The sequence below is a fragment of the Echeneis naucrates genome, chromosome 21 (assembly GCF_900963305.1).
Source record: "Echeneis naucrates chromosome 21, fEcheNa1.1, whole genome shotgun sequence".
NCBI classification, from domain to species: Eukaryota; Metazoa; Chordata; class Actinopteri; order Carangiformes; family Echeneidae; genus Echeneis; species Echeneis naucrates.
The window spans coordinates 3,760,210-3,783,645 of NC_042531.1; the positions used below are offsets into that span (position 1 = coordinate 3,760,210).

Sequence of the window (23,436 nt, forward strand, 5' to 3'; positions counted from 1 at the left end):
CACTATGCAGCATTCTCCTCACAATGTCTCACATTTATGTCAGTGTTAAAATTAAAATAGACTGGAGATGCAAACTGATGAATCAACCTCTCAGGAGATCTGTCTTCATAATCTGGCCTCCATTTTCAGCCGACTTCTTCCTGTCTTACTGTGTGTAATGAGGATGTTGGCACTCAGATCAGCAGCGTAGCGCCACACATTCCTTTAGTTTGCTCCAGCTTGTATTCAACACGCTCCCAGATGTTGTGAAAGAAAGGGAAAAGGTGAAAGTGTGTTCTGGTGCTGCATACATTTGGACTGTTTGTTTTGTTTTTTATGCTTTTTAAAGAATTACTGATCATAAATCACAGCTTGTTTAATCAAGAGGCAGATATTAAATGATAGATGAACCTATCGTGTTGTATGAATATCCCATAGCTGCATGTAAGGAATCTGTCTCTTGATGTTCTCATTTCCAGAACTAAAAATTCTGATAATGGAGGACTTACATCAGGATTTTATCTCTGTGTGCTTTTTCTCATCAGGACTTCAGGTCAAGGCAAGCTTCATGTCAGTGACTCACACCTCTCCTCCTCACAACCGCACCAGCTCTGTTTCACAACACCGCTATTTCAGCAGAGCCCTCGTTTCCCGGCAGCGATGAATGGAAAGCCTCCTTCAGAGGTGGAGATGGGCAGAACACCCTGGTGAGGTGGAAAGAAAACTCAAGAGGCAAGTGTGGGTGATTTATTTCTCTACAGACTATAACCCCTTCTCCTTTACAGTCGGAGTTGTGAACGGTGCTGTGGGGAGACTGCGTGACTTTGATTTATCTGTTTTTGTGGGAAGGCAGTCTGACATTTATATTCTGGAAGCAGAGTTAGTTCTCATTGATTATCCAATCATTAGTTCATTAAAGTCCCCTTTTTTACAACAGGAAAATAAACCATCTCATGGAAATTTGTATGTGAAAATACTGCTGCTGCCATACTCAAAGAAGGTTTAACAAAGATCACACAGGACAAAGCAGAGCTGATGAGAACGAGTGTCTGTTGCTTTGTGTGAATGTTCTCTTTAACAAAAGATGAAAATTATTTCTAAAGTCAGGATCAGTATTTGTTTTTTTCCGGTCTTCACTTTGCTCCTGTAGAGAGTTGGCTGTATTTTTGTCACTTTGCAGGTTTCAGATTTTGTTCCACGATTCTTGAAGCAGTTGTCTGAGTGATTTTGCGACAGATGATTGAACACACATGGAGATTTTTGGCGGTGTGGACATGGAATAACTACTGTGCAGGAGCAACACTCCCAGCCCATCTTCTGTTTTTCCTGCCCCCCCCCTCCTCCAGGTGCTAGGTCCTGTAGGTCCACCGTGTCAGAGCCAAGGTTAAAGAAAACCCAAACAGTCCATGTCCAGAAGAGTGTGAGTCACTGAAGATCTTATTGACATGTCAGTGAACGGGAAGTGCTGAAAATAAAGTGTGACCTAACTCGTTCAGCAAAGGGTAGAAAACGTCTCCTTGTTGGGGGGGGTGCACCAGTGCAGAGTTTCAGTCACGGGGTGAGGGAGTGGGGGAGGGAGGGGGCGAATCTGCGGGGCTGTGCTCACCACGCCTCGGCACGGTGAGTTCGTCAGCCATATTGACTGTCTCTACCTTTTCCTCCGGCCGGTGGAGTCAGTGGATCGGCCGCCCGCACCGCACCGAGTCCGGTACAGAGAGCAGAGGCCGGGCAGGGGAGGGGAGGGCAGTGCAGGGGAGGGGGGGGCTCTATTTTTACCCTCCGTGGATCTATAAAGTAGCGCTGCCAGCTGGAGGGGGGGACAGACGGACACATCCTCCGGTAGAGGTGAGTTTGATCGGCTTCATCTCCGCCTGCCTTCCTTTAAGCTGTTCAAGTCAGCGGGAGGGGGGGTTTATTTTCTACACCGGGCTGCAGAGCCTTCACCTGAGGAGGGGGGGGGGGTTATTTTACACACCGGGCTGCAGAGCCTTCACCTGAGGGAGGGGAGGGGGGGTTTATTTTCTACACCGGGCTGCAGAGCCTTCACCTGAGGAGGGGGGGGGGGGTTATTTTACACACCGGGCTGCAGAGCCTTCACCTGAGGAGGGGGGGGGGGGTTATTTTCTACACCGGGCTGCAGAGCCTTCACCTGAGGAGGGGGGGTTTATTTTCTACACCGGGCTGCAGAGCCTTCACCTGAGGAGGGGGGGGTTTATTTTCTACACCGGGCTGCAGAGCCTTCACCTGAGGAGGGGGGGTTTATTTTCTACACCGGGCTGCAGAGCCTTCACCTGAGGAGGGGGGGGTTTATTTTCTACACCGGGCTGCAGAGCCTTCACCTGAGGAGGGGGGGTTTATTTTACACACCGGGCTGCAGAGCCTTCACCGGAGGAGGGGGGGTTAAGAAGGCTCGGTGAGGATAAGTTATGTTACAGAAGCTGCTCACCTTTCTGACTGACAGGACGCTCACACTTTGGCTTCAGCTCGGATTTTCACCGGCTCCTTGTTTTGTATTTTTATTCTGACGGGTGAGTGAAGTGAAGCTGCTGTGTGTCATTTAACTTGTTATGCAACAGAATGGGGCTTTTATCAGTAGCCGGGGTAATTAGATGATCAATGCCCCGGGGGGGTGTCTCATTATTTCATCAGCACAGCCGGCCCTGCAGGAACGTGTCCGGCTGTACTGATGAAATTCGGCGGTGAGTCTCTGAGTCTCCTTTAAAAAAAAAAAAAAAAAAAAAGCGGAAATGTCGCTTCTGTAGTTGCAACTTTTGTCTCCTCTGTCTGCTGACGACGCTCACTTCTCTTTATTCCTTGAATACAATGTGAAAACAGAGTCTGTTGTTCTGCTGTCAGTATTTATCGACTCCTTGTGGTGAGAGGAGAATTAAAATCCCGCTATTTCCTTAGATGTGTGTGTAGATGGATTCATTTTTGCGCATGTTCTGTAAACGCGTTTTCAATGGCGCCTCTAACTTTCAAAACCGGCTGGTCACGTGACACAGATGGTGTAAAAATGTTTATTTAACCCCCCCTCCTCTGTGTAACCAAATGAAGTTTGGGTGAGCTCGGCCTCCGTACTCTTGGCCGTAAACAGCCGTCCTGATACGGTCACATTAAACTGATGCTCCGTCCATCTGGCACCAACAGATGCACCGGAGCTCCGTCTGTGATTGGCTCCTTCCCCCTGTCACTCAACCCCCGTCCCTCCTGGCCCCGCCCCCTCCGGGGACAGAGTTACAGCTCATTTGAGAAAGAGGCTCCACATCATGACATGAGATCCGTCAAACTGCTGGTTTTAGATGTCTCTCTCTTCTCCAACCTGTTGAATAATCTCACCGCTTGCAGAGGAGGAGAGCGGAGTCTCATCCTGACCAGACGTCCATATTTATCTTAATGTCTGCCAGCAAAAGTGAATAAATTTTGCCATTTTATGATTTCATTATTATTGACCAAATACGTTTTCAAAGAAAAGGTCAGCAACCCAGAAAGTTTGTGGATGCTGTGTGGTTAACTTTAGTGAACCGCTGTAAGAATCTCTACTTCCTGTCATTATAAATGAAGGAGGGCATTTGAGAAGAAGCCGCGGTGACCTTTAACAAAGCAGGCCCCCTTTTACTCAGTGTAGAATCATATGCACATTAAAAGGAGGCAGCAAAATTACCAAATGGGCCTCAGATTCAGCATGTGGAGTTGGCTGAGTCTAGACAAATTCTTCACACACCAGCTGCTGCTGTGAGACGGTCTGAAAGTGGTCTCCAGCTCCACGGTGTTGGTTGTGGTACCCGAGCTGCTCCTCCTGCTGAATGGATGGCAGTTTGTCTCATTCAGCTTCTTAGAGGACGTTTTTTTTTTTTTTTTTCTTTCTCCCCTCCAGTTTTCGCTTACACTTTCAATACTTTGGAACAGCTATGGTGACATGCTCCGGTCAGCTAGAGCCAAAATCATGTAAAGGATGAAATAAAAGCAACTATGCCAGAGATATCCGTTACAATCATGCGCCGCATTGTAAGATTACTCATGCATGCATGCACTAAGTACAGTCGGTCAAAGTTCAGCCGGGAAGCTGCTCTGCACTGCAGTGAGCATTACACTATGGAGCTGCAATCAGTGTGGTTTTCATTTCAAAATCTCTTCATCCTTTACCTGTTGAAATGCTTTTCCTCTCAGATTTTTGGGTTTTATTCTTTTCTCTTTCATAAATGAAAGTAAACTCTCTTCAGGCTTTAGCTTGAAGTCATAAACAGACTTGTATTAAATGAATTGATTAGTTAAGAGAATTACACCATAGCTGTGGAGGTGTATGGTACTGCTTGGTTTGGTATCAGTTGATGACACAGAGTAAATGCTTTAGTTTCACAACCTTCCTCACAGCCAGCTTCACCAAAACATGCTATCCAGTTTCTCTTTCCATCCTCTCGAGCCGCGTCTTCCGTTTGATTTCTCTCACTTTCTTTTTCTGTATGTGCATCAGTCGTTCCTGAGCTGTTTCTGTGAAACATGATGCAGCAGGTTTTCATTTCAGTTCATTTTGGGGACTCAGATTCTTTCTCTGAAACTATGCAAAGAGACAGCGTTCAGTCCACGAGTCATCTGATCTTGTGCAAAACACCAAAACAGTTACTTAGAAAATCCTTTTCAGTCAGTCTGGAAAAGTGTCAGCAGCATGCCGAGGCACGGCCCAAACTGAAGATGCCATTGATCTCCCAGCTACTTCTCACAGTTTGCTTAGCCAAGTGAATTTTTATTACGGTAAATATTGATCACATGAATATTGATAATACGTAGTATGCCGGCTCGTTTTTGTCAGCGTCATCAAAAGATTAATAAAGCTGGCAGGAAACAGTAAGGCCAGGTAGTCTGTACTGTACTCTGCTTTCATCGATACCGTTCTGTAGAACAATGATGATTAATCTCGTTCCAAGATCAGACTGTTGTCCTTCTGCACCTCGCCATATGTTCAACCACAATGCAGCGTTGGACAGCTTGGGAACATCATTTGTCACAGGGGCTTAGAGGTTCGTTAGCTGTGTGCGTGACCTTATTCAAGCTCAGTCGACTTTGTCCGTCTGGTTTAGACGAACTTCATCCTTGTTGTTTTTAGTGGGTTCCGTTAAGATTCAAGCTGATGCTTCATGTATGTTCCTTTGGATCGCTGTCTTTTCCTCCTTATTTTAATAAGCATATCCCAGACTGAAACTCTGTTTGATTGACTGTTTCTAAAATTTAGATTTTGAAGACACGTGTCACATCTGAGCTCTGCTAACTCCTCGTTAGAGCCGCTGATTGCCCAAAAAATGCTGCACTTACCTGGCAAAACCCAACACATGTCCAGATTCTTACCAGCAATAATCAAGATTTAGTTTGTGAAACAGTCCTTTAAACTGGGACTAATTACCACAGCAACAATGCACAACACATTCTGTGTAGCTCCATGTTGGCTTGGTTAGCGGGACAGCTGTCCCGCCCACGCTTTGTTCAGCCCGTGTTTGACAGATGGTACTCCGCGAAGCAAACCTAATTTCTGACCAAAACATTGTAGCTCAACGGGATGCACAACATTGTCACTTTACTATGTATTTGGCAAGCGGAACCATCAAGTGCGTGTTTTTTCTGAGTGTGGGCAACAAGGTGGACACTTCACATTAGGACGAGGTCCAACATCAAGACCGCTGTATGAGAACATTGGAGGAGGTAAAGGGTCAATCACTTTATAATCCAAAGTGTTTACATCGAAAAACAGGATGTAGAGTCAAATGTTGTTATTCTGCATCTTTACTACAAAGGAGGAATTCTGTAGGTCAGTGATGACAGCCACATTTAGTCTGTTCTGGTAAAAATGTCCAGTTAATTGGCTGTAAAGCATAAAAATGCCGGTTGCTCAGTGTTACACCAGGACTCCAACATCTTCTTTGTCCCTGTACTCAGAGGAGGTGGCAGCAGTCGAGCAATATTTGGCTCTGATAGTTCAACAGCAGAGAAAAGTGTTCATCTTATTCCTGCCAAGATGTTCTCCTTTGAGAATCCACTCCAAGGTGATGAGACAGGCCACCGATCTGCCGTCTGAAAATAAATAATAATCATGTTAAACCGGAGGCTTTACGTTTACTGCGTCTCATCAGGGGTTTAAGGTACCAGCTGCCTTGATTCCCTCATTGTGTCCCCTTTCGTCTTGTCTGGTTCCCTCTTCAGTGTGCTCTCTGTAGAAACTATAATCTTGTTAACTGCCTGACATTGTCTTTACTTTGCAGAGTTGGCATTTGTTAAAAAACGGGTGTGCAGGTTGTTGTGCTCCTTTTGAGGTCCACAACTTTCATACATCACTAAAAGTCAGTGTCACTTATATCCCCTTTTTGAGTTTCCTGACTTCACAGCCTCTGAATGGCGAAGCTCAGTTGTGCCTGCATATTGGTCCAACTGTGCAGCAGGAGAAGGAAAGTAAACACCGGAAGGTCCTGCGTTCTGGACTAACGGTGTCTCGATTTGATGTCATTAAAATGCTGCACATACTCTGCTAAGGCATGCAGGCACGTTGGAGAAAGACAGCTGAGAACGATAGATGAATACCTTAGTGTGTGTGTACTTTATTTATATTTTAACAGATTTAGTGGTGCGCTCCAATGTCAGGAAGGCAGCCCCACCTCCTTGTTAGTCCAAGCGAGTCGCCCTTTCACTCTCCTTCTGAGGGATTAACGTTAACACGGTTAACTTCTCCAGCCTACAGGAACTGTCGATTTTCAAACCAGCCCAAACTAACTAACTTGTATTGAGGAGGGAAAAGCAGTCTTTGTTATGCAAAACCACTGAAGTGGTCCTGTAAGTGGTGACGTCAGTATTGTTTGTGTTTGTGGTTTCACAGACTCACACCCTGGACAGGCCATTTGTGCCGTTTGACACACACTTGCCTTCTCACACCAGATGACAAATTACTTCCCTCTTCTGTTGTACTACTAAAGCCTTGTTGTCAAGCAAAGCCGTTGGTAGTTGCCTGCTGTCATAACAGCTGTTGGTTAGTGTGTGTGTGTGTGTGTGTGTGTGTGCACATGTGTCATCTCTACGGCTTATTGCATGAGGTGTTGTTGCCTCTGCAAACACAACACAAATAACAAATAATGCAATATTTTCAGTAAATGAATGGCTTCATTGTTGTCTCTTGGGCAGATGTTTTTACCTTTTAAAACATCTGTTTGTTGATATTTGGGCCCCACAGGGACCGCAAACACACACAGATACACAACCACAGGCCCACCAGGCACTAAACCACAAGCTTCCACTAAGCTTTCACTTTCAGTAGGAGATGTGTTAGTTAGGACACACAAGCCCAAACGCTGTCAACAAAAGTTAAAAAAGTCATTACAAGAACAGACACAAATTATTTATGTGTCGTGATTAAAAATTCAAAGAAAACCAAGAGACATAGAATTAAAGATGACACAACAGAAATAAGTTAGAAGTCAGTAAGAAGCTTGAAGTCCGACTAGAGGACGAGCAGATCCCTCCAATTTAAGTGTTGAAGATCCAACAGTTTGCTCAGATTGATTCAGACAAAAGATGAGTGAGATGTGAGATGAAAGGCAGTAATGTGCACAGAGGGTTTCTTTTTCCAAGAGTGGTGACCTGGAAGTTGTTTTCACTCTGGAGTGGCCCCCTTAGTGAAAAGGGACACACACACACACACACACACACACACACACACACTAACCCTAACCCTGTGGGCTTATCCAGGTTTACCAGGAAGTGCTCGACTGCTGAACAGGGCAGACCTGTGTTCTTTTAGAAAGCTCCAGATGCTTTCTGCTGAAGCACACACTACAAGTCACCCTCGTGAGAGGGTCATGTATCTCGCTCAAATCAGGAGCAATAAATTCTTTTAAATTTAGTTGACAGCAATCACTTTCACTGCCGAATGCTGAACAAAGCAGACGATATCGGTTTAGAAGAACTAACAGGAGAAAAATGGGGTGTTGGGGGCAAAGCTGACAGATGCCCTCTATTTTTTATCAAACATACAAAAAAGTTGTTGTTATTAAAAAACACTATGGATTTGTTTATCTCAAAGTTCTGACTAAAAGCAGTTCCTGCCAACTTTCTCAAATTTTTTGTGCTTTGAAAGAAAGCCTTTTTAAATCTGTTCTTTATTTCAGTATTCGTGGTCCTCACCTATCTCCTGGCTGCAGGTATATGGGTCAAGTCAAGCTGTGAATTCTTCTTCTTTTTCCTGCTTACTCTCATTTTCTCTGCTCACTCTCACATTGTTGCAAAAGTTGAATGGAAAGATGGAGCGCAGGAATAAGGCCTGCAGAGCTGAAGAGGTGGAGAAAATTACCTCTGGACACAGATAAACTCACCACCTGCTTCTTTTTGTGCAGATTTATGAAGTCCAGCTGCTTTAGATTTTATACATTTAACTGGGTTACCTTCACTGTCTCCACCTTTAGTTGTCTGCTGTTAAGTTGAAGATTTCCCAGTTTGGTATCATATTGTAATGTTATATCAGTTAAGCTGCTTTTGTGCCATGGGAAAAGAGCAGTCGTGATAGCAGCAACTTTGAACAAAGAAATAATCCAGGCCTCATATACCTCAAGGATTTGACCTCAGAAGGACACTGATGGGGTGATGGGAGTTCTCACTGAGCTGGGCGTTGATTTGCAGGACATGCCCCACTGCTATGTGGCACATCAAAGTGAATTTCCTGCAGACTAATAATGTGTGAGAGAGAATTAGGGCTGAATTAGGCCACTTTTTTTCTACATAGATTCGTAAAGCTCTCTGATGTGATTATTTTCCACTTTTCCACTTATGGAGGAGGGATCTGGTAGAAACAGACGTATAGAAGAGGTGAAGAGGCCTGAAGAGATCAGTGACCTACATAGGAGCACTGTCCTGGACCAATAGTTTGGAAGTAACAGCTGATCTCGGTTCGTAAACTAATCCAAAGAAAGGCCCAATATACATTCATGCATAAATGAAATGTTTGTCTTACAAATCAGTGTTCTTCACCGCACTTGAGAAATGTTGAATTCAATACAAAGTCAGTTTTTTTTTTCACTTTTAGATAAAACTCTTATTTTTTTTCTGACCTAGATTTCACCACAAACTAAGCTAAAAATGAGTGTGTGCGAGTTTAAACGCATCGGGGGCCAAACCACTGAAGGTCTGGTTACACATTTTAGACATCAGAACGTCTTCACAATTGATTTGTACATAAAACCAACCAGTCTAGACTCAAAAGCTTCCAGCTTAGTTCCAGGTTTCAGACAGTTTCTGCTCTGACTGAGCTGGTCATTGAGCCTGGTTTGATTCTCTGTGCTGACACTTGAGAAAGGTCTATTTCTGGCCTCACGCATGAGAAAGATCTGGCACCTATGGGACACCGACCGACCGCTGCCTCTATTTTACATTCTAGTTGTTCAGCTGACGAGCAGTACTGTACGAACTGACACAGTCCAGACGGCCTTCACTGCAAACAGTCCGCATGTCAGGGTTCGCTCAAGAAGCAAGTAGAGCAGAGGAACAGTGTTTATATACATCTGTATTTCTGTCTCTCTCATTTTTTACTCATGTAGCTTCCCCAATTCTCACCATAACTGTTCCTTCTCCTTCTTTTGTGTTCTGTCCTGGTTAAGGTCCAGAGACCTTCTTCTTCTCTTCTGCCAATCTGGACTATGGAGGATATTCAGCTGTTGCTCTTAGTAGCAGCTGCTAACACTCCCATTTCTTTATGTTTCACCAACAGATTGATATGTGGGAATGATCTAATTCGTCCTTTAGGTGGGTGTAACTTAACCATTTAAATAGGGAAGGGATTTTGTTTCAAAGACTGCATTTCCAGTTTGTTGTGCATCAGTCAAGTCAGCGTCAGTATAAAATTTGCTGGTGTTCTTGTGTTGCCTTATACCTGCGCAGCTTACTGGTATCCACAGGACCTGACTCCATTCATTCACTCATCTATTGCATGTTTTTTTAATCATGTTGAGTGACTTAAAAAAAAAAAAAAAAAAGTGAAGGACAGAAATACAGCTTCAGTGCAGTAGGAGACCTTTGTCGATGAAAGACGTGTAGTGAAAATGAAAGCTCAGCGTGTTTGTAAGCTGGAGCTGCTCTCAGAAGAGATTCATCTTTAGGACATTCCTGAAGACAGAGATGGATGTCTCTGCTCTGACAGACTTCAGGAGCCTTTTCCACCATCAGGGAACCGCAGACCAGACCAGTCTGGAGTGTGCGAGGATGACAATGCCAGACGGCATTCCTCGAGGAAGGCAGCAGCCGAGGTTGTGTTGTTCTTAGTCTGGCCTACAAAGCTCTGATTGGCCTGGTTGTTTTTCCAAATGTGGAACGGCTGTCAATTATACCACCAGACTGCTGTATTTAAACTGCAAAAAAAATTTTGACCTGTGGATGGTGACTCAGAAGTAATTGATAAATGGGCTGAGTAATATTTTATCAAGGAAAATGGTGAAACATTTTCTGGTTGAAGTGAAGCTGCTTTATATCAGCAGAATCTCCTTTGGGTGTGAGACTGTTGAGTAGTGTCTTCACCTTCGGGAGTTTGTGTATTTTATTTTTTTTTACAGTTCAGTGACATTTTAAAGAAGAATCTTATGAATCGTTGAGGAAAATGAATCAAGAGAAACTGCAAAACACTGCAATGACTGCCTGAAGGGTATATTGTGTTTCATGCCAATGTCATTTGTTTGTTGACACCGCTGCATTTGTTTTTGTTGTTGTGCCTCAGGCGTTGGTGCCCCGGAGAGAAGCAGGGAGACGGAGGACGACTTCTTTCTGGTTTCTCAGCAACAGGGGACGGGCGACGAGAGGAGAAAGATGCCCAAACCGGTTCGTACAAAATGTACTGGAGATTAACGACTGATGTGCATCTCACAGGGAGTTACTTAGCATGCTGCTGCTCGTTATTCCTGCGAGGTTTCCCCGCCTACTTGCTTCATTTCTCATTTTTAGATTACAGGAGGGAGCTGTTCTGTACATCTACAGTTTTTACATGTTTTGTTACTTGCTTTGGCATCTGACTGGTGACAGTTTAGATGTGTGTTTTCATAGAGTTAATAGCTCATGGTTGGTGAGGTCTGGTCTGCTTGAGGTCCAACTTGCACCATTTAGCAGGTTTTAATGTTTCCTACTGTGCCAAAAAAATGTCTGCTGAAAGTATTCCATAGGAAGGTTTGGATTGTCCAACCTTAACAGCAGCATAACAAGATCAGCGTGTTTCAACTTTTGCGATGTCTAATTGAAATGACTGGCAGTCGGCTTTACAAGGAAATGAAACTGCACTTCTCAGCATGCAGTTTACTTATTTCTTTTTTCTTCTTTTACTAAACTGATACAGAAATAAAAGTGGAAGCTAACGGGGCCCGGGGCTTGGACATTCCCTCTTTACTGATTGCACCTAAATTAATCAGTTTACATGAAACAGGTACAATAAGTGCTGCACATTCAAACAATGCCTGAATAGCACTACGGAGGTTCATGTTTTTTTGGCTTAAAGCAGAGCTTGGCTGTAAGGGCAGGATGGGTTTCGGGCACTGATAAGAAATGGGTGAGAGAGACATAGAAATAAGCCATTGTTCTCTTTTCTTTCTGCAGTTTTTGGTGCCACTCGTAGCCGCTGTGGCTCTGAGTGTCGCCGGCTCTCTGTCAGTAATCTGTTACAGGATTGTGCAGACTTTTGGGAAAACACACAGTCCCACAGAAACACAACAGTCGGACACTTTGTGGATCCGTCCTGTCTCTTGAAAAGAGAAAACACAAAGGGAGCTTTCTCTACTCTATTTTTGGATTGAAGGACACTGGGAGCTTTCATGTTGCTCCGACACAAATGCACACAGGCCGACTTTGCAGAGCAGCTTAAATAACAGGATTATGCTCTGATGGTCGTGGAGCTGATTGTACTTTTCATTATATTACCCTTATTATATTTTATCTTTGGAAGCCGGAGAGTAAACTCAGTAATCTTCTCAGTCTCAGAGCACTTTGAAGCTGAAACAGTTCTAAACCTCACTCTGGGGGGGAAAAAGCAGATTACATTCAACTATCTATGATTTTCTTTCACTTTCTAACACATTTAGAATAAGATAAATCATATGTTTGCATTGACCTAATCCAGATAGCTGGATTATATAATATATAAATTACTATCAGTTTAACTTTATATATTGAAGCCCCATCTGAACGACCACAGTTCTGTTGTTCAGCCAAATCAAGTCCTTGCTCTAAACTTAATACTCACAGCAACTAAAAATAGACTGATAGAGGTCAGTGAGAACTACAGCAGGCTTAGGAAGCTACAGTCCTGCTGCTCATACATGCTGTCTGCTGCTTTCTATCTGCAGCCAGCCAGCTAACACTGAGCTCCTGGTCCATCGATCTCAGTTATGGGGAATTAGGCCAGGCCCAGTTCTTGGAAAGAGTTGAGGGACATGTGATGGAAAAACATAGCAAAAGGATGGAGGAGGTGAAGGCGAGGCCAGAAGGTGGAAGAAATGGAAAGAGAAGGGTGGAAAAAAAAAGAGGGGGAGGGGATGACACAGTTTATAATAAAGGAAAAATAACAGTGAGTGAGAGATTGTTTGCTTTGAGACAGACTGTGTTCAGTCCATTTTCAGCTTGTTTGATGCAGTAAATGAGAGGGTTACCTTTGTTATCATTTTCTAAAGTGATTTAGCTGCAGAGAAGTCAACAAATCGAATTAAAGAACAGAAGTCGGAGAGAAACAATGGATGGATAGATGGAAGGAAAATTTACAAGAATAAAAAAGAAAAATTAGTTGGAACATAGCAGTAAAGCTCAGAATATTGAAATGCACCGTAGGGAAGAAAGAAGGCACACAAAGGGATAAAAGAGGATTTGGGGGGAGGACTGAATGACAGGCACTTTGTTCCGATCAAGCCTGGAAAAGTGACACCCAAGCTGCCCTCGAGGGGAACTCCCACTCTGGTTACATCAGGCTATACTCTGACATTAACCCCAGCAGTAGGGCAGTAAACACAGAAGCACCTTCACCTCTGCATTCCCCAGCTTTTTATTTATTTATTTATTTATTTAGCCAAGCAAATGCTAAAATGTCACATTGAATGAACGGACGTGCTTCATAGCCAACAAACACATAAATATGGGTGACTCCATTAGTTGGTAGCTAATGACAAACATTTAGAGTGAACACAACAGCAGTTTTTCAAGTGGGGCAAGCAGAAAACAACACACTAGACCCACTGAGTCTTTTTTTTTTTTTTTATTATTGAGCCACTTAGAAAAGCTCTGAGTCTTTGAAGGAGACTGTTGGCTGGTCGGCCTCAGGCAGGCCATTAAAAGTGAATTTGGTCTTGACCCCCCCTCCACCCAAGGCTGCGTTTTAATGGTGTTTTTGTTGTGTTCATGCTCCCCCAACACATCAGTTTCCCCTGGACTTCATTTCTTTCATGTTGTTGAAAACAAAGGGGGGGGGCTCAAGAAACAAGAAAGTAGATGTTGGACAAATGATAGTTGATTTAATCAAGACAATGAAATCCAATGGAATCGTTTCAACTTAACACATTTAACATTTATTAATTCGCTTCAACTGGACACTGTACAGGTGGCGCCCCCCTTTCCCTTCAACAGAAAAATATGTAGTTTGGTGCTGTGGCTGGTGTTTGTCAAGTACAAAGTTCTTAGGCTGCTGGTCTTTATTTGGACCTTTTAGAGAATGAAGTCAGATGAGCTCTTGTTGTCTGTCATCTTATCACATTTTGTTCTGATTGTAAGGTTTTAAGTCCTGAGCTGGTAAAGTCCATGTCCTGACCCACCAAATCTCACATAAGGGCCAGCTGAGCCTGTTTTACAAAACACCTGTAAGGTCAGAGGTCAGAGGTCAGGCACACAGGAACACCCCTGAAATTGGTGCGATTAATTATCTGGCTGAAGAGAGACAAGTCTGAGAACACAAGTAGATAATACAGAGAAAAATCGTTGTACTTGGTAAACAACACACAGCCTGAGGTGTTAAACACTGCTGTGGAATCCTTTAAAAGTGGTATGGATTTCCTGTATGTTGTGGTCAGTGTGCGCGTTTCCCCAGACTTAGTGTGTAGATGTATTGATCTGTGTTTGTACGCGTTTCATATAATAGAATAATGGATGTGCACAATGTGTAAATATTTAGTGCGTATAGGCTGTGTTTTGGCTGTTACACTTGGTGTGTGTGAATAAACATGCATCAGGCCTCTTAGTTCAGGGTGTGAGATGTGGTGGGGCATCATAAATTATTGATTTATGGCTGCGTTTTGCACATGTCGCCCCTCCTGGTGATGTCGTCCCAGGGGACAAGGGGGCAGCAAGACTGTGGTGGAGGCTTTAAATATTTCAGAGGGCCATTTTCATTTATATAATGGGAATTATCCAAGTCACTAAATCTAATTAGAGGGAGGGTGTGAAGTTCACCGCCACTCCCCCACCTCCTCTCCTAACCTCAAATAAATTCACTGCTACACTGGAATGTGTTTGAATAGCTGCAGTGCCAAAGTATCGTGTTAAAACATTAACATTACAACTGCTAAAGCCGCACACAGACTGATTCACACCACAGTGTTTTACACAAACACACCACAGGGCCAAAAGTATGTCGGCAACACTGCGTGTTTAATATTTTATTCTAATTCAGGAAATCCAAAGTGCAGAATGGTATTTTTGATAACAGTGAGGGTTCAGTCCAGATTGGTGAATCTTCGGCCTCATCACAGCGTCTGTAATGGATCAATAATCTGAACAGATGCAAATCCAAAAGAGTCCTCTACAGGACCAGGGCCAACTAGGTGAACTGACCCAGCACTGAGAGGCGGATTAGCTCTCATACACCCTTGAAATCTCAGCTTCACTGTAAAAAAAAAAAGCAAACCACCATTTTGGCAAAGCTCAACGCGTGATGAATAATAGCTTAGATGGCCGTGTATGTCTGGACCTGATGAGAAGAGAGAAGGGGGAGAGTGGTTTTTGAGTTGAAAAGAAGAGCCGCAGCGTAAAACCAGGGATTTGAAAAATACAACTAAGTGGGAAGGACGACAATGGGGAAAAAAAGTGGATAACACTAAAAAGAGCAGAGGTGACAGAGAAGAGTGTCAGAGAGGAAATGCTAAGTGGATGAGTGGAGAGAGTGGATGAGGGTGGAAAACAGAAAGGTGAAGAAGGCACTGTGGCCCTGTTTGCCTCTAAAGCCTCCGTTAACCAGCTTAGATACCAACAGCTTTTAATTATGGCTGTCTGAGTTGCTCTCAAACAGTCAACAGGTGGGCTGCATGCGTGGGCAGCCTCCGCCTGTACACACTGGCCTACTATTTAGCTGTCACTACTTGTTATGAATAACATGGAGGCACCGAGGGATGCTGGTAAACATAGCCAGCTACACTGAGACAGACACGCAACCTCCCCACGTTCTCCAGAGGGAGAGAGCGAAGATTTGGCCTGGAACCGGTTTACAGATTTCATGTTACACTGCCAGAGTTTGTACATTAAATGATAACAGTTAAAAAGCCTCATGTTTCATTTTCCTCTTAGATAAAATAATATTATGCTGCACGAATAGGAAGAAGTCCACAGCGGCTCCTTTCTAGGAAATAATGCAATTATGGTGCCGGAGGGGAAGAGTCAGCATACTGCAGAGAAGGCCTCTGTGGCCGCTGATCGCTGACTCTCTGCTCAGACAGACGGATCTGAGGGGGGGGTTATTGAACGAGTCAGCAGTGTTGATGGTTTGCATGACAGTGACTGAATCCCTCAGGTTGTCATTCCATCATCCAGTCGTCATGATCCTCTTCCAAACAACCAGTTTCACCGCTGATTCTCAAAGACAGATTTAATGATGGGGTTTCTACTACTGTCATTCAGATGAAACGGTGAAGGGTTCACCTCTAAATGTGATAATACTGCTGTGGTGATTGCTCCCTCGGCTGCAGATCGCATTCAGATAATTTACCAAACCAGACGAGCTCACAATCATGTTCTGCAAACGCGAGCTCAAGCAGAAAAACTAACTGTGTTCACTTGGGTGGCGAGCAACCTTGGGCGAGAAAACTTTGTGTTCTGGAAAATGTTCAACTCAAATTTGTCCAACACTGCCTCCATTTTATCCAGTTTAGTGGATCCTGTGAGATTTTAATTCATGGCCCGCAGAGTCTGTTCACAGTCAGCCGCCTGAACTATTTTAAATTTTTTTCTACAAGTAATTTTTCCGATTTAATTAAATTAATATTTTAGCCATTATATTTTGGGGCCTTTATATTTTTAATGGGACAGTGTAAAGGAGCAGAAATGGGATGGAGAGGAGATGAACAGTTTGTCTGCCTGTAACATCCCTGCAGAGAGGTGGCCTAAGATGTGTTTTTTGTTGTAGTCAGAGCAAACGGTAGAAACAGCGGAATGGAAAAAAAAGTTTATTTTGGGTTCAGTCAGTGAGCAGAAGAAATAGGACTGTGGTTAGACCAGCTGCTTTATCTGCTAACGCTCTGCAGCTATCAGCCAGGAGACAAGCTGCTCTGTATGTTGGCCCCAGCACACACACACACACACACACACAAAGTCAAACTGACCAACAAACCACAGTAGACTACGTCTATTAGAGGTAATTTGTGCAAATTGTGTGCAACTGCTGTGTTTCCCTCTCCCCTACTGTGTTAATGCTGAAGTCATTCCATGTTCCAGTTGCCATTTACAGAATGTGTCTTATATTTAGGACACTGTATAATTTCTTTGCTTCTCTGATATTTTAGATGGATCAAAAAAAGTCAAAGAACAAATGAGATTAATTGTTAAATTCAAACTAACTTTACTTGCAGCCTGAAACAAACAGAAGTGCAGTTGTTGCTGTTGTCTGTGTTGAAGAGCTTATATCTGACCTGCAGAGGGTCAATCCTCTCACTCCGTCGCCCCGTCGAGGGTTGAATTCCCTCTCTGGGGCGCCCACGAGGCTTTTAGAAAATTACATTAAAATCTGCTGCAAGGGCGTTGCCATGGAAACCTTATCAGCCTGAACACAGACACATAACGTGCACTGACGTGTAAACAGAATAATGCCATTTTTTGTGTGTGTGTGTGTGTGTGAGATCATATAACGACACTCATGTAAAACTAACATATGGCTGCACTCCCATACTCAAACAACAACAACACACACACACACACCACCAACACCACCATGTGGTGGAGTTCCCACACTTACATCGACAGTAAGACCAGTTTTTATTCATAGTTGATATAAATGAATACAAACAGTTTAAAAGGGACGCTGCTCTGTGTCATGTATCAGTTATTTATTGACTGTCTATTGATCAAAAATAGTTTATCAATTACAAAAGGTTTTTGTGTGTTTGTGTGTCTGTGTATATTATTCAGGTCAGTTGAGTTGAATTTGTAGGTCTGGTATTGTCTGACAGTTTCTGATGATTGATGCATCGCTCACCTCGGGCATTATGTTAGTTGCACTCACTCTTTTTTTTTTTTTTTCTCTCTCTCTTATGCACGCACACACACACACACACACACACACACACACGCTCTCTTGATGCAGCAGTTTCCTCCTGAAGGCGTGATGCAGGTTTTTATTGTATCATTGTTGCTGCCTGCTCATCTTCTCCCCCCTCGCTCTCTCAGGGTTACTTCAGGACAGTGTCATTTGGTTTCACTGCAGCTGGGTTTGCTTACTGCAGTACTGAACACCACAGCACACTATAACATATCACACCTTCAATGGGAGCTGATGGACACACACACACACAAATGTGCGATTGCATACTTCAGGATTAGATTACAATGCTGGTTCAGTTTCTGGCTGCAGGTCTAATAATTTCATGCTGTCAAACACAGATATTTTCATTTTTACTTTCCAAAAGGGGATATAGGGGAAGTAAATGCTTTGTGCAAGGACAGCAAACTGTGTGGATAATGTGGGAAATAAAAACAAAAATTACAGATCTTGTCAAAGATGTAATTTGGACAAAATGAGAAAATGAGTTGGATGATTTGATTCAGGATATTCATGAACTCTGATCGTAATCATTTTATTTTATTTTATGGGCTCAGCTCTTTTCACAATCATCCCTTTGTTTGATCTGAACATCTGTTACGCTGTCATTTACAAGTTGGTTGTGTTGTTGTGGTAGAAGCTGAAGTGCAGATGACCTGTGGACCACGAAGAACTGGGAGAAAGGGAGAAAGTCATTGTCTTCACAGTCTCTGTCTCACAGCGGACCCTGAGCCAGATTCAGGGCACAGTTTATTTTTGGGAGCTTAACTATAGCACACGTGTGGTTAAGGTCCGGCTGCTGCCGCCACCGAGAGTCTCCCTCGTGATTTTCCCTCATTAGAGTAAAGTTAAAGCAACTTCCCTTCTGCTGCTTCCTGGAAGAGTGATGAGCAGCATAAACATCCTGAGGCGTATGTGGACGAAAACACAGAGGGGGTGTGTGGCCACTATTATGTGACGAATATTTATAGAAATCTGATAGGAGAACAAACACACACACACACACACACACACACCCACCCAGGCGGTCCCACCCACAGAGTGTTCAGGTCACAATAGTTCATCGGGTTCAGTGTGCCTTCAGTTTGTTTTGGACTTTTCCGTCACCCGCTCACCTATTAATCAGCATTTTTAACATTTCTTTCTCCTCCTACTTTCACTTCTATATGTCTTAAATGCCAGTCTGTGGTTGAATTGGTTAAATTACGCAACAAACGTGAAGGCACTTTCAGAATAGAGCCGATTCAGTGCACGGCTGGTTGTGCCGGTGCTGCATCATGTCTCCAAACCTTCTCATCTGAAACTCTCTCCATTAATGCACAAGTGATGTGATGATCAGACTCATCTTGCTCGCTGTGTAAAAGCCTCTTTGTTGAAAATCATCCAGAATAATGTTGGTTTGTTCGTTTTCTTTCCTGAAAGCTAAATGCCTTTATGTGTGTGTTATTTTGTTTTATTTTCCATTCAGGGTCGACATTTTCCCATCAGAATCACAACCCAATTGAATTTTTAACGGTTCGCTCATGTAGTTCATTTTCTTCTTTTCTGCAGATCAATGTTCGCGTCACCACCATGGACGCTGAGTTGGAGTTTGCCATCCAGCCCAACACAACCGGCAAGCAGCTCTTTGACCAGGTAAGAGAGAGCGACACAGACGCAATGAGAAGACCAACAATCGTACAGCAAAGTGCACTTAATGACACACTGAAGAAGTCTGTGTGTGTCTGTGTGTGTGTGTCTGTGTGCCAGGGGGTGTTTGGTTCGGTTCGGTACTGGATGTACAGAGATGATACAGAAAGCTCTCTTTGTCTTTTTATCTGGAAGCTTTTAGGAGACAGCGGAGCTCTGTGTGTGTGTGTGTGTGTGTGTGTGTGTGTGTGTGTGTGTGTGTGTGTGTGTGTGTGTGTGTGTGTGTGTGTGTGTGTGTGTGTGTGTGTGTGTGTGTGTGTGTGTGTGTGTGTGTGTACTGTTTGCTGAGTAAAGGGTGGCTTTCATTGTTGTTTCATGTCGGGCTGTGACATAATGGGAGAATACACCTGTAATCAGAATAAACTGTGAAGAGCTGCCATTTAAAGAAGATAGCTCAGTGTATAAATCATCTGAATCATTTCAATCATTTGAGGTTTTGTCTTTTTCTCTCATCTTGATGTTGTTATTCAGCCCAGTCAAAAAAAAAAAAAACCACAAAGAAGAGACAGAGATCTGTCTAAATACGCCCTGCATTTAGACCCCCACACCCACAGTCTCCTATAGAACAAACCAAAAATGATAGTTGGATAAGAGTAAAAAATTCAATAGTTAAATAAACACAATGTCCAAAAAGCTGCATGCAAACTGGTTTAAAGTGAAATTAGAGATAATGGAATGACAATCCAAAAGTGAAGAAGGCGACACAAACAGGCAGACGGAGACCCAAACAGGATGTGAACTTAAACAAAGTTCAAAAATTGAAACATAAAATGGACTTCAGGGTCAACTGGGACACTTGAGAGGCCGTTTGAGGATCAATAGTGTCGCTTCCTGTGCAGTGAAGGCTTCGGTCGGTCCAACATTTCCCACGATTCATTCTGTCACTGAGAGCGCCTGAGGTTTACACTTTTATTAAACAGCTAAGGTTATCGTTCGGCCTTCCTCATTTACAAACTGCTCCTGTAAAATATGAGCTGGGACTCAGTTTCTGTACTTAGAAACGTGAGCATCCGCGATGAGAAGCAGCCTTTTGCTCATGAACTGGTCATTTTATTGATCAGTAGAAATATTTATAGCTCCTTGACGCCTACAGCTGTGTGTGGTGATGACTCCTGCTGATACGGTTCATCCATGTTGTTGTTGTTGCTGACAGCACTGTGTGTTTCAGAGTTTATTCTCTTTTTTCCCCCTTCAGTTTTTCACAGCTGATAAATGCTCCAACTCACCAGGCGAAGCTCATGTTGATCAACTGAAAAATCTTCAGTGGCCTACAGAAGCTGCATGTGTGTTTTTGTGTGTGTAGTCCTGGAAAAAGACACACACACACACACACACACACTCTCTTCTCTCTCCCTTGTTTGTATCACCTTTCTACCTATGACTGAAACACACACACACACACACACACACACAGCTGACTCACCAGATCTGAATGTCCCAGCCTGTTGTGCCCGTGTGTCGTTATGGCAACCATCTGTCAAATGTCCAGTCGTGTGCGTACACGCTCAGTCCGGCCGCTGAATGTGAATCAGTGAATCAGCCTGCCGATGGCTGTTTTTAATGTGTGTGTTTATTGATCAGCTTCAGGTTCGTTATGAAAAACCACCGTGTTGGTGAGTTTGTCAAATAATCTGACAGAACTGATTAACTGATTTAAAACTGATTTCTTGTTTAACATCGCCGGGTCCAGCTTCTCTAACCTGGGGAAATAACTTGGTTTTTCTGTTTTGTAGCTTTTGAACTAGAGGCTGCCTTTAAGCAGGTCGCTGGACTTAATGATTTCATGATAAATAAAAATGTATTTCTTTTTTTTTTTTTTTTTTTATTCCTGAGATCCCAACCAGGGCTCACACAGAGAGGAGACGGGAGGCGAACAGTGAGCGAGCAGACAGGTGTAGAAGTAACGATAGACGTCAGCTGTGGATGACGGCATCCATCATGAGCTAAAAATAGAAGCAGATTAAATAGATATGACTGTGTTTCATGACGAAGCACATGATCGGGTTGTGTGACATCCTGAAGGAAAATGTCAGCCTTGAATGAGGCGAACGTACAGTCAGGATGAGTCGGCCGCATCGATTGAAACGATGATGATGATGCTGCTGCATGTGACTTTCCAGACCGGCATCAGCTCTGTAGCATGACAGTGAATGAAGAAGAGGAGGAGGAGGAGGAGGAGGATGATGATGAAGAAGTGCAGTTTTGCATGAATGAAGGGAATTGACCCATTGATGGAGAGGCTGCCGATCTAAATATAAATATCAGTAATCTCTATAATCTCTCGCTCACTCACACACACTAACCTGAACTTCCAAGCCTTCCTGTGAACATTCTGACCAACTGTGCTCACACACACTTAAAAGGTGTTTTCATCTAAAAGGAAAGCTGCGAGTCCTCTTCAGCAGCACAATCTGTTTGATTTTTCCATCCTTTTGATGTTTCCTGCCCTCCCTCCTCTTTTCTGCCCCACCTCCCCGTGCTGAGGTTCCTGAGTCTTTCTGAGGCTTCACTTTGAATCTGCAAACTGAGCTCAGCTCTCAGCATCCACATAGCTGCCTCTGCGTACCGCCTTCCTGGCCGTGTGTGTGTTTTAGAAACGGCCCTGACTGCACCAGTCTCTTTCATGAATGTGATTAGTTTGTCTGTGTGTGTCCGAGAGTTAATTATACATCAGTGAGTGCTCCTGTATTGACTCTGTAAGTCACATGTGAGTTTGAGGAAGCGTCCCCCCTGCTCCCTCCTCTGTCCGTCTCAATCGGACGGTAGTTTGTGAAGGATGAAGCACACAAACATGTTTGAACGGAGGAGGACAGTGAAATACAGAGTGAAGCTGGCTGAGAAATACACAACTATTACCTCTCAGGGAGTGACACACACGGCCCAGCCAATAAAGAAGCATTTTACACAGCTGCCTGTAGCAATCACAGACCCCATGAGAAGGCTGATTGTTCAGTATCGGGGTCACTTCAATTACATACACATAAAATAATAAAAACACACAAAGGGCTTTTTGTGTGATTTCAGGTGGTGAAGACGGTTGGTTTGAGGGAGGTCTGGTTCTTCGGTCTGCAGTACACAGACAGTAAAGGCTACGTGACGTGGCTCAAACTCAACAAGAAGGTGAGCGACCCCAACACGTGCACATCCAAAACTCAGCGTCTGATGGAGGCGTTAATTTGATGTAGAAAACTGACGGCAGTTGTCAGTAAGCCAGCTGTGGATTGAACATCTGTTCAACATCTGGGTGAAACATTACCTTGATTTCTGCTGCCAGGAGGAATCTATCCAAACATGCCGATCCCTCGCTTTCTATATCTTATCTCCTGTTTTCAGGAGTCGTTTCCACCTCTTGAAAGCATGATCTTAAGTAGTAAACAGTCCTCCTGTGGACTCCAAAACCTTCGAAGTTAATTTATTCTGTTTGCTAAAAGCTTCAATCCAAAATCAGCCAACATATTTTCTTTACAGAAATGTCTCTAATCTTGTTTGAAATAAAGACGCAGAGGAATTAGGGTTTTTTCTTTTTTGTTTGTTTGTTGTCCAGGTGACACAGCAGGACGTGAAGAAGGAGAATCCTCTGCAGTTCAAGTTCAGAGCAAAGTTCTTCCCAGAAGATGTTTCTGAAGAGCTGATCCAGGAGATCACACAGAAGCTCTTCTTCCTGCAGGTACTGAGCAGCAATGTTTTTTCTGCGAACCATCAGCCAGCGTGAGTCTGCCTCCCTGTTGAAACAAACCTAGATAATGATGATAATGTCATTCAGATGTATTTGCCAACAGAGAGGACTTTTTCCTGCAGGATGTAAGAAGTTTTAGCTGCTGCCGTGCTTCGTCACGGTGGATCTTAACCTTGACTCTGCAGTTTATGGTGACTGAAAAAAAAAAAATAAATAAATAACACCAGAACTCTTCAGAGTCCAGTCTGTGTGGTCTGATATCTGACTGCACCACGCTGCAGGGAGGAAGAGGGACGGGGAGGGTAAGCAGGATTTTGGGGCTTAAATAAATAAAAAAAAAAAGTGTAAGTTCTAGCTGGATCTGAAGCTTTGATCATCCTCTCATTAGATGGTTCCTTATCCAAGTGGCCACCTTCCTCATGAAAGTTAAACTAAGCTTAATGGTGGATATTTCTATTTTAAGAAAGAGTCAGAAGACAAAAATATCTCGTAAGTTTCATTCAGCATTCATAAAGAAGGGGATGAGCTGTAAATCCTGTTTTTCGTACAGACCCAGTCACTCCTGATCAGGCTGATTTAGATTCAT

At 43.5% G+C, this 23,436-nt stretch overlaps 1 protein-coding gene across 3 annotated transcripts in view; it reads left to right on the plus strand.

Moving 5' to 3' along the window:
• Window positions 1-594: 594 nt before the first annotated feature.
• The window catches only part of LOC115061680 (radixin), a 29,282-nt gene continuing 6,440 nt past the window's right edge, over window positions 595-23,436 (plus strand). Inside the window, exons 1-5 of one of the 3 annotated variants that reach the window (XM_029530132.1) lie at window positions 595-711; window positions 10,715-10,815; window positions 19,037-19,120; window positions 22,199-22,294; window positions 22,719-22,841. In XM_029530132.1, coding sequence (XP_029385992.1) covers window positions 10,804-10,815; window positions 19,037-19,120; window positions 22,199-22,294; window positions 22,719-22,841 — 315 coding nt within the window. In that variant the 5' untranslated portion in view covers window positions 595-711; window positions 10,715-10,803. Of the gene's footprint in view, window positions 712-1,746; window positions 1,825-2,488; window positions 2,508-10,714; window positions 10,816-19,036; window positions 19,121-22,198; window positions 22,295-22,718; window positions 22,842-23,436 lie in introns of those variants that run through there. The other 2 variants (XM_029530131.1, XM_029530133.1) reach the window with 2 other exon arrangements.